This window comes from Bactrocera dorsalis, chromosome 3 (assembly GCF_023373825.1).
Source record: "Bactrocera dorsalis isolate Fly_Bdor chromosome 3, ASM2337382v1, whole genome shotgun sequence".
NCBI classification, from domain to species: Eukaryota; Metazoa; Arthropoda; class Insecta; order Diptera; family Tephritidae; genus Bactrocera; species Bactrocera dorsalis.
The window spans coordinates 90,088,905-90,100,828 of NC_064305.1; the positions used below are offsets into that span (position 1 = coordinate 90,088,905).

An 11,924-nucleotide genomic window follows, 5' to 3' on the forward strand; every position below is an offset into this window, starting at 1 on the left:
TTTTGCTTTAATAATACATTTAAAGTATGCTACCTTATGACCAAAAATCCAATCCAATTAATCTGATTAACGAATATGTGGACCCCAGTATCTATAATTGACTTTTAACCGAAAATATCGGCCAAAGTATGGCATATATAGTTGATATTTCGAGAGAAACCCTTCCTGACAATGGTAACTCTGTATATCAAAAATCGAATCAATACATCCATAAGCTCCCACATAACTCATATAAAGATTTTCGAACTTCCGGGTGACTTTCTACCACATATATCGGCCAATATGTGAGTTATCTTACACACAAAGTGTGTTTTACTCATAACAGTGTATCGTCTTGAAAACGTCTCAGATTTGTTGAGCACATGAATCAGAATTCCTCCAGCACCTCAGTGAGAATATTTACAAATTAATGAACGTGGTATAAAAGTATGTCCAACCGGAAACCACTAGTTGTAGTCAATCGTGAAGGTCATAAATTTATATGTCAGCATTATTTGTGGTGATTGAGCTGGCTTGGCAACCTTTAATACGGGGCTTCTCTAAAATTCTAATTTGTTTTCATTTCAAAGGCACCAGTAGGTTTAATGTAGAGTCATTATCTTTAGTTTTTCAGTCTCTTAACTAAGAGTTCCATTCCGTAGTTTATGATATAATTTAATAATATTTAAATTCATATAATAAATAGTTGCTGGTAGTTGCTTCTACAGACTATTGCACTTCATTCCAAGAACAACTTCAAATAAATGAAATCTTCTACCGGCCTCAAGACGTCTCCGAAGTATTGATTCATGTGTAAATAAACACATTTTCATAACAAATCAAATGAGCATATGTATGTGTTTTGCGCTCTTGTTCTTACCTGCATATGAAATCTCTCATAAATATCACCTAAGCAATTGCATTTGCAATCGAAGTCAATCATTCAATCCGAAATTCCACATATTGTACTCGAATTCAATTGAGAGCATCGACACATAAAGTTTTATCTTTTTGTATATACATATGTACATATATGTGACTATAGATGTGTGTACAGACGGCAGCATGCTGAAAATTGCAATATAAACAACACGTATGCAAATTATATACACATTTATGTGTGTATATGTTTATTTGTATTTGTAGAAAAAACGTCTCAGAGTCATATCTGCATATTAGTATATCATGGTACATTAGATGCGTATGCGAAAGGTAGAGAGAAAGTCCGGGGCACGCAGTATGACATGCTCGAATTCTAGAAATGACAATTTCCCATCACCGTCCACGTCCGCCTCCTCCATTACCTTATCGGCAATCTGTTGATGCTCCTCCGGACTCAGCTCGTTCTTCGTCATGGTGGTGAGGCAAGACATGAGGTCGCCGTGACCAATGAAGCCATCCTGATCAAAATCTGTTGAGGCAAGTGGAGAATGGAATTGAACGAACAAACAGGTTAAATTGTGCTCAGTTAAATGTGAAGCTATACAGGCACCTATATATGTATGTGTGTGCGGCTAGCTATATGTTTCTACATGTGTCCGTGCGTGTGCGTGTTTGCTTAGGAGTGCAGTTAAGTAGTGAGGGGCTTAACAGTCGAGCAGGACGTGCATGCAAATGCCAATGTGTGACAACAAGCAACGACACAGACACGCACATGCATACGTACATACATACACACATACGTCCATACATGTGTCTAATTTACAATACAAAGCATGAATGAGTGTGTGTGTATGCCATTTGGCGTGTGATAGCACAAGGTGTTGTGGATAGCATGCGTGTGTTTGTGTGTGTTGCGTACAGGTATGTAGGTCTCGTAGCGGCTCATCGACCTGTGGGGTTTTGGTAGCCAAAGTAATTTGCTCTGCTTTACGGGTGGCGTGCGGCACAGGCGGAAAGTGGCACATTGAAGCTGCAACGTCGTTTTCATTAAAATTTTCTTCATTTCTTGCCCCTATAATGCATTACAATTTGTAGTGATTACCTGCAGCAATGAAATTTTATTGCTCGGCGCATGCACTCAGCTCTCACACCAACATCGTAGACCTCCACATACATGTATGCATATGCATTTGTGAGCATAAAGTGTAGTCTGCATCTAGGCGCATATCGTTGCATGCATTCGTCGTTCGGGTGTATCTTAGGGAAGTTTATTCAATTTTATTTAATTGCATTACCGCTTAATATGCATATTTTATAAGACTCTAATATCTTATGGAGAAATACAAACAAATGGGCTTATAATAGACACAGAGAATTATATGTATATATGTATGTCTATTATATGTGAACAAAAATAAACACAAACACTTTCGAAATGCACGACATCACATTGAGGAAATCGAATTATTTTCGCAATAAATTATAAAGACACTTAGCAGTTTTCATGCTCTTCAAGTCCACAAGCTGCATTGTCTTTGTTAGAATACTTAAAATATGTATTTAATGACTTGTTTGGTTATTCTAAATCCGTATATGTGCATTTTGTAACTGGTCCTGATGTCACTAGTTTCGGGCTAGTCAAAATAAAATGAAATTTTATGTCAAATTGACTCAAACTCGAAAATCTAATATCATATTTACGTGGTTTTAGAATTTTTTATTTTTTTAGTAATAATAACGCATTTCTAGCTTGAGGGTATCAACTTGCCATGTTTATTTGGTTCAGGGTTCGGATAAAGTTCAGTTTCTGGTCTCTGAACTGCGACAATATAAAATAAAATTACTCGTTTGGTTATTCTCAAACCTTATATTAGCATTTTATACCTGGTCCTGATGTCACTAGTTTCGGACTAGTCAAAATAATGTGAACTTTTTTCTTAATGTACTCAAAATCGAAAAACTAAAATATAGACTTACGTGATTTTGGAATTGTTATTGTTGTTATAGTGATAAAGACGCATTTTTGGCTTGAGGGTGTCAACTTGCCATGCTTACTGGTTCAGGGTTCGGATAAGGAACAGTTCCCGGTTTTTGAACTGTGAAAATCTGGTACATAATTTTTATAACGTGGCAGTTATTAAAGCGCTTTCAACGTATATAATGCAACATATTTATCACTGCTTATTATGTTTATTGAGCTGAGTCTTCAATATTATTTTTTTTTGCCAAATGAAAATTAAACTAATATGAAAATATGTACACTCTATGCAAAATGTAGGAAGAAATACAACTTGGTAACATTGAATTTATAACGGGTAGCCGCTTTCACCAATTACCACTACATTTGAGATAATATGCATTAAAATAGAAGAAGAAATTTAGCTTGGCGTTGACAAAGGAATTATTGATTTTGCCATTGGAAACTCAGAAAAGATTTAAGTAAAATGTGCACTTACAAGACTTTCAAAATCTATGCAAATATGAAAGCGAATATATTTTTCAAACACCTACACACAAACGTAGACACGCAGACACTGAAATAATAAAATTTATTAGTATTAATATAGACTGTGTGAATATTAAAACCAACAAATATACGCAGGGAAATATGTATTCGAGCTTTTAACTCGCCTTCAGCCTAAGCTTTAGTCTGCCGGCATTATCGATGTGTGAGTTGTCGACTTTGATTTCCATTTAATTGTGGCTTTTGTTCGATAAGTCCGTAAAAATGTTTGACTGTGCTTTGCTGCATATTGTTTTAGGCGTTTAATATTAAAAATGCATAGATTCTGTCGGCATTTATTTACGGCGTGATTACAAGAGGAAATTGAAAATTTCAATTCCACTTATACATAGATACCATCAGCGCATAAGCAGATTAAAACAAAACAAAAACAAATCCCAAACTGATTGCTTTTAACAAACTGCATAAATAATTTGTTGTTTCCGATTTGCTAAATGCTTCAATGAAATTTCGATGGCGAAGGAGCTGCGAGAGTGAGAATGAGAGTAAGTAAAGTAGAGTTAAGCTAAAAATGCATGGAGTTGGAAGTTTTTACAAATTTTGGGTGATTGAAGGGATGAATATTAAATATAAATGCTTTATATATAACAAATTTGTCTCATCAACAAGAAGAAGGATTTTTATGATTTCAATAGTTGTCTCTTTGCGGAATTTCAACTTTTTGGAAACTATTAGTAAAGAAGAAGAAGAAGGAATAATTTTTTTTTATCAAATTCATCTTTATATTGGTTATTTCGTTCATGTATTCTGAGGACTCTAGATTTGCATACTTGTCTCTTGAGATCGAGGGGTGGATTCTAGTCCAAGACACAGGCAGTTTCTGAATATTTAAAAGGCACAGTGAGAAGAAGTACTGTTAAAAAATATATTTCTTGTCCAAGAACCAATAAATCGGAAGCAAAAACAATATTGATTGATTTCATTCATCAATTCCCGGTAAAAGCAGAATTTTCAGCAACGAAAAGACAGACGAGTTAGTAAAGCTGGGAGCCTCTTTAGAAGAATCCGCCGCGAAGCCATAAACTATGCCCCCAAGAAGCGATCAACAGAGGACTTAATACGCATTTTGAAAAAGCATTGGATCCCATCAACCACCAAACCCAGAATGTTAGTCCACATAAAGCTTAAGGGATATAAGTAGGAGCATTGGAAATAACAATTGGGTTCAGCGCAACGAAGAAACGGAATAGCAAGACTATAAGAACCTACAACAGTACATCAAAATGAAGCATCCGGTGATGAATGAGCCTATGATGGCAGCACTTTTAACTAGCTACCAACCTCTCCCACGACAGGCGGGTTTAAGTAACCGGATGGACCCCGATTTTTAACCGGCGAAGGACTTCAACTTGGCACTATGACTCGAAATAAGTTTAGGAATGTTTTCTGACGCTACAATAACAACAACCCACCAATCATATCAATCAAGAAACTGGCAGTATTTTCGATATTTATTGTTTCCGAAGAATTCAAATAAATTCTGTTCGTTTTTATATTTATATTTTTCATTTTGTTGCGCTTTTTCTGGAACACTTCCAAAACTTGTTAACCTCAAATTCTTCATTTCAAATTTGTAACAAAAAATCAGCAAACAATTTTTAAAGGCAAAACACTAACACAAATCTCTGCCAAAACTTAGTAACTATTTAATCTTTAAAATCTCTGAAATATGCAAAACACTACTTTGTTGCACGGCACAAATATGTTGCCACACGCTCCGGAATGCAGTTGTGCGTTCGGATAACTTTTGTTTTCGAATTCACTTGCACTTTGTTTTGCAATGAAATATTTATTCTAGCGACACAGATTGTCTTATGAATTTGCAACGCAACTAGTATATTTTTCATTCCAATTCAACTCACTACAACAACACTTGCGCTAGTATATATATGGAAAGCTAAAAAGGACACTGAAAAAGAAGCGACTGCACTTGTTACAAAAGATATTATTTTCTTTTATAGTCCTCAGAATGACCAACTGAATGGTCGTAACTGAATATATGCAAGAGCACAAATGTTATGGGCACAGCTGCATGTCATGCAACACTGTTCAACAAATTTTAACTGATATCAATTTTTTTTTTGACGATTTAATGAAATGCAAGACAGCTCGAAATCCCTCGCGAGTCCGTTCGATTGATTTTGATGGATATTTTGGGCTTGAAACAAAATGTCTTGCTCGATCCATTCCGATAAAGGTGAATTTTCTTCTTCAAAAGAGGTGAGTTTGACATGGAAACAAGTCAACAATTATCGGAGTGATGGGAAAAATCGAGTCGAGATCAAAAAAAAAAAAACAAACACGCCAAAGGCGGTCAAAACTCAAGTTGAAGCTCATTGTTTTTTTTCATATTCGTGGATTGATGCATCGTGAATTTGTACCAGAGGGATAGACGGCCAATAAGGCGTTCTATTTGGCCGTATTGAGGAAGTTGCGTAAGAAAAACGCCTGTAATTCTGGAAAAATGCCATGATTGTGACCGAATTTAAAGCCAAAAACGCAATGAATTACATCGATCAAACACAGGATTCGCCAGACTTGGCTCCGTGTAATTTTTTCTTGTAGAACTCGTTTTCAGTCAATTGAAGGGATAAAACAAAATTCGACGAAGGAGCTGAAGACCATCCAAAAAAGTGCTTATGAAAAGGACGAATCGTTGAAAATGTTACAGAAGTGGTTTGAGGAATTATTATATCACGAAACATGTATTTGAATAATATTTGATGTTAACAAGTTTCAAAGTATTGATTGAAGGATGTGAAGTCAACGAAAACCTGCCTCAGGCGAGTCTCTATCCACCTCAGTTGATGACGATAGCATCGAAAAAGTTAAAGAAATAGTGTTTGAAAATCTTCGTGTTGACATCAGAGATATAGTAGAGGATCTGAACATTTCTAATGAATCGACTTCACATATTTTGGTTATAAATCGTGTCAATGCTAGACTCGCACCCAAGGACGTGAAATTCGAATTACGAAATAGCACAGAGATACAGGAGATAGAGTTAAGGGTCCTACTTACTTGTATAACAAACGCATCATTTCTGCTGATGAGTGGGTTTATAAATACATATGACGTCGAAATGGTTCAACAATCTATTCCATGCCGTTCTAAAAATGGGACGCAACCGAAGCAAACACGTCTAAGTCTGTTAAAATCAAGGCGATGCTTAGCATTTTCCTTGATTATAGTGATGTGGTTCACCATGAATTAGTTCTAAACTAATACTACTTGGTCATTATGAAGCGTCTATGAGAAGCAACTCCTCGTAAACGACCGGATTTGTGGGCAGAGAGTTCATGGATTTTGTCACCGCCATAATGCCCTATCATATTCTAGCATGATTGTGACTGACTTTCTGGCTAAACACGAAATGAGAGTCATCGCTCAGGCCATTCGCCAGATTGACTTCATGTGACTTTTAGCTATTTTTGAAACTGAAAAATTCGTTTTGGAGCGCCATTAGTCGATTTAAGTTATTCGCCATTTCAGCCATGGCTTATAACAAGTATATGGGAAATTGGGGAAAGCGTTAATATGACAGTATTGACTCAAGAGCCTAGTTTGAAGCCGATAAATTTGATCTAATGGTGTGTCTAATGGTACATTTTACTGTAATAAAGTTTACGTGGCCTCTTAGAGCTAATCCACATAACTCACAAAACCTATGTTGAAAGAAAAAGCAAAGCATTTGGAAAAAAAGGGTAAAGAATGAGATTAGCTTAATTTTTTTATATACAGTTGTAACAGATTTGAGATTGGAGAAGCTTTTTTAGAACAGAAATCATCATTTTTTTTAATATGACAATAAAAATTATACGTGATTTTGGGTACTAAGCAAAATCCGATTTCGTTCCGGTTACGTTAACGCTACAATTTTCGAACGCTTATTTTGTTCATCATACGCCACGGCGAACGTGGTGCCCTACCATATATGTATGTATGTATAGAGAAGTCGCTTTACATTATCGACTCACTATTGGTTAGAAAGCTAAATTCTATGTATTTGGTGGAAAAATTATGTTGCATGGTGTTGCTCAGTTGAAGCATATGCAGAATATCCTTGAACTCAGATAAAAGGGAAATTGCATATACCAGCATACATATACATGTGAGTTTGAGTGTGTGCACATGAATATATATGTTATAAACAATTCCACAATTGCAATCATAAATTTGTGTTTCTGTTTATTACAAAGCATCACACACAGCAAAAAGAAATTAGAGCGGTAAATATTAGTGCTGGTCGTGATTGTGATAAAGTTGCCGCACGAAAGACGCAACTAAAACAGCAACGCAAAAATAAAGAAAAAATAACGGTGAATTGTGACTTTCAAACAAAGCGCATTCAAATGTCAAAAACACACATTCTCGGAAAAACATATATCGCGCCCGTGTGTGTGTGTGTGTGTGTGAGGCGAACTGCCAAAATCTGACGCGTCGCGCCCACTCGACTGCACAGCGTGTGAGGTAAGCATGTAGTGGTGACCAAATTTTAGACAAAAAATGCAAATGACAATAAACAGCGCGACTCAAAAGCTCACACACATACACAGACCTACACACCAATATACATGTACTTAAAAAAGCGCAAGCATGACTGTGTAAGCGATAGACAATGGCCGTAAGCACGGTCGAACACAAATATGGCGGTTAAGCCAAATACGCCAAAATGGCAACTGCAACAACAGCAACAACCAACCTTTGTTGTCCACAATTCGCTGCCACACACACATACGCTCACAAACAAGCACAAAGGCATTAACCATTAGCGCAACAAAGCCACAAACGTAAACAATAAACAAAAATGCAACAACAACAAGAAGAACAACAGAAACGACAGCAGCGCACAAAAGACGCGCGCAATTTCACGTACTCACCGTAAATTTTGAAGGCATAAAAAACTTTAATGTCCCTCGGCGCCTGCTCGCTGAACACGGACAATGCGTCCAGGAAATCTTCGAAGGATAAATTGCCTTGGCCATCGCGCGAGAAGGCCTCACAGATGCGCCGCCGGAAGGGGTTCTCGCGCAGTTCGGGCATCTTCTCAATGCACTCGCACGGCACCTTGACACTGGACGCCTGGCCCTCCGTCATTTGGCGTGGCACCAAATCCGGACGCAGCTCGCGAAAACGCTTGTGAACGCTATGACAAAGGGAAAATGCAAAAAAAAAAAGAAAAGAAAGCGTATGTAAGGATTAGTTAGCGGATATTTATACACCACAATAAACATTCCGATTTTGGCAACATTCCGTTAGTCCACGGCTCTACATTTCAGGCGAATAGTTTCCGTGTTGCCGTCTTTAATGTGTTGTTGCGCCGTTGCCCTCGCCACGCGGTCGTCGCCTACGCAATCGATAAGCATGCCACGGCTAAAGACCATAATGACGGCATGTTCGGGAATGTAAGCGATACTTCTGGCACGAAAACGTAAATGCATGCAAAATGTTGCACATAAAAACGCACGAACAAAGCGCACACGAAGAATGTGCACAACAAAGGAGTTGTTCGAAATGTTGCAAGACACACAATGAAGCGCAACGACAACAATGGCGAATGTGAAAATTATGAGCGCAGTTCGCTGTCAATGGCTGAGGTCAGTGTGAAATTATCCTTACCGAGTAATAAAAGGAGTTGCAAGTAAGCGGCCAAGGCTGCAAGCTGCCATAACAGTTTAAAAGTGATCTCTTTAAATTTAAAGCTGACAGTTTAGGGGCGACGTGTGGTGGCGTCTTGCAGGCATTTAGATGCCATTTACGGCACTGAATCATAAAGGAGAATTGTGACCGATTCTACGAGTTTTCTCTGCTTTAAGTTCTAAGTATATACGAGTATACTATATAATTTATTTAATTTCAAAACTTTGCCGTAAGTTCTCCCTACTACTACTCTTGTAGAACCCTCAGAGGTGATCTAGTGACTGATGCCCAGAGCATACTAAATTTATGGAAGAATACTACTCCAACCTCCTGTATGGCAGTGAAAGTATAACAAGAGGAAATTTTGAACGCGATTCCCCAATTGAAGACGATGGAGCGAATGCCCGACCATGAAATAGTTAGAATAGCAATTGCCCGTCTGAAGAACAACAAAGCGGCGATAGATTACCGGCCTAGCTATTCAAATACGTCGTCGAGAAACTGATAAGGAGCATACATCAGCTTCTTTGTAGAATATGGTCGGACGAAAACATGCCCGATGATCGAAATTGATGTCAGCTCTGCCCAAAAGGGAGACCCCACAATCTGCGCCAACTTCCATGGGATAAGCCTCTTCAACATCGCATATGTATAAGGTTCTATCCGGCGTATTGTGAGAAAGATTAAAGCCTCCCGCCAACCAACTGATTGGACCTTATCAGTGCGGATTTAGGCGTGGAAAATTCCTAACTGACCAGATATTCACCATGTGCCCAATCTTGGAAAACACCCGTGGAAAGAGAATCGACACACATCACCTGTTCGTCGATTTCAAAACTGCTTTTGACTGGAGCTGAGAGATTAGGTGGAGAAGGACCTGGCTGAATTTCGTATCTCGAATTGGCCCCAAAGTGCCAAAAGAAGAAACAAAGACAATGTTGTTAACTTGGCTGCAACCGCATAGCGGTGTCTACCCCAGTAAAGAAGAAGAAGTTCTCCCTATGGACTTCTTTTTACTAAGTCAGAGCAAAAATTTGACTTGAGTTAACATCTACGTGGGCAATAACTTCGCTTTAAATTTTGGCCAGAAGTGTCTTGGGACTTCATTTCTACTGAGTGCCATGTCACAAATTCATCGAGAGTAATGAGAAAGTGGACGGGATTGCCAAGAGTTATATATGACTGTCATCCTAATACGTGGCCGACATTGGTACAATGCACGGTGTCAAAACGACGATCTGGAAAGCAGCATACCTCGTTATGTATGAAAAACTATATGAAACGATTTATCGGAGTACAAAACTGCAAAAATATGTATAAAGAGAAGCACTGAGAAATATGATTAGAATTTTCACTGGTTAGTCTGGTGGCGTCGCCTACAGAATGGGACTGAAAGATCAAGAAGGCTGCGGAATTGTCAAGAACAACGTACTAGGGAAACAACGATCATCTCGTATGCGCTCGGCTCGCTTGGCACGACATCTGGCTCTTCATGGTTCACGCAACGGCACTCCATCTGGTATCGCTAAGGATCAAAACTGGTATATGCGTGGCTCATTAGCCTATTAGACTAACCTAACCTATTAATTCAGCAACTCAACGCACAAAGACCTGATGTTGCTCTTATATGGACTACTTTTCAAAGTTTCATTTTTAAAACTGCTGCCCTAGTCACTAGTTTATACCTTTTTTACACTTGTGACCGCAGATCTAGGTAATTACTCGATTGCCTCTCATGGCATGATCTCACTCAATGATTCCACTACAAAAATTATTACACTAGCTAAAGTAGAATCTTAAAGACAGCGTTATCGTCAAGAAGCTTGAAATCGGTTTCAGAAGAACTCTACACAGGTTTCCATAATTGACAGTTGGAGGTATTGATTGAAGCGTCACCACTGGGGATTCAGATTACGTCTTTCAGTAACTTCCACCTTCTCGGTACCTATCAAGGTAAGTACAAACTTTTAATAAAAGTGACAAGCTAACCTCAGCTATTCCAGCAAAGACCTTTTCTCCAATTTTTTCTTCAAAATCAAGCAAACTCACCGTAAAATTTCCTTCCGCGTAAAAAATGTGCAGTCCTTCGGGTTCCAGTGAGCAAGTAAATATTTAAAAATAGAAGTTAAATATATATTTTTCTCTTTCTAAGGTTTATAATCAATTGCAGCGAGTTGCACCTGGTAGTCATCCAATTGTTGTTCTGTGAATGTGGCAACTTTATTACCCATAGTGATTTTTTATTGTCTTCGCTTTCGATGTGTGATGTATGTGTAGTAAACTCAGCCGTTTGAAAAACAAAATCTCGAAACTCACAATTGCCCAGTCCAATTTTAACTTTCTACGGTGACTTCCACTGCCTGACTGAATGGTAAAAGTTTCTAAACATTTTTCCAAACTCAGCATTTTTCCACGCGCGTGAACTCTTCAGCAAACGTGCGACTGTTGTCTGTTGGCTGCTCCACTTCCTGGTGTGTCCTGTCAGGGCACGGCCCGACACCTTCACATTTTGCATGGCATTCGGTTTTTATGTTATTTATGCTCTTTTTTTTTAGCTCAGCAGGCACATGTAAATTAATTAAGGAGTGCCCTGCTGCCGGGCTGTGGTGTGTAAGTCTGTGAATGTGTTCTTTTTTTACGGTAGCTTTAGCAAATGTGTATTGTACCCTACATTCAGTCAGTAATTGAAAAAGCAAAACTGTTTTTTGTTGATCCCACTTAGTTGAGGTGAAAGTTTGCTCGTCAAAATGCGAAAACAAGCTCGAAGGTCGGAGTCATTCGCTATTTTATTGCAATAAGTCTTCACACATTTTGATATTAATTAATGAATAGTAATTTTAAGGGCACTAAAAATTCGTATTGAGCGTAAGTTGGAGATATTTTACTTATTTCTTATGCA

At 38.1% G+C, this 11,924-nt stretch overlaps 1 protein-coding gene across 1 annotated transcript; it reads right to left on the minus strand.

The window, feature by feature from the left end:
- Nucleotides 1-1,112: 1,112 nt before the first annotated feature.
- Nucleotides 1,113-11,901, minus strand: LOC105225449 (calcium and integrin-binding family member 2). Its single transcript, XM_011203908.4, has 4 exons — nt 11,206-11,901; nt 11,075-11,109; nt 8,266-8,531; nt 1,113-1,390 (listed from the first exon to the last, which is right to left on the minus strand). Exons 1-4 carry the CDS (start codon nt 11,254-11,256, stop codon nt 1,173-1,175), a joined length of 570 nt encoding a protein of 189 aa, XP_011202210.1. The 5' UTR covers nt 11,257-11,901; the 3' UTR covers nt 1,113-1,172.
- Nucleotides 11,902-11,924: the final 23 nt, after the last annotated feature.

Excerpts from the sequence above, each read along its gene's own strand:
- LOC105225449 (XM_011203908.4), bottom strand. The coding sequence starts at position 11,256 with ATGGGTAATAAAGTTGCCACATTCACAGAACAACAATTGGATGACTAC. Across the intron at positions 11,110-11,205 it reads AACAATTGGATGACTACCAG|GACTGCACATTTTTTACGCG; the intron begins GTGCAACTCGCT and ends TGGAACCCGAAG. Across the intron at positions 1,391-8,265 it reads TTATGCCTTCAAAATTTACG|ATTTTGATCAGGATGGCTTC; the intron begins GTGAGTACGTGA and ends TTGCCTCAACAG.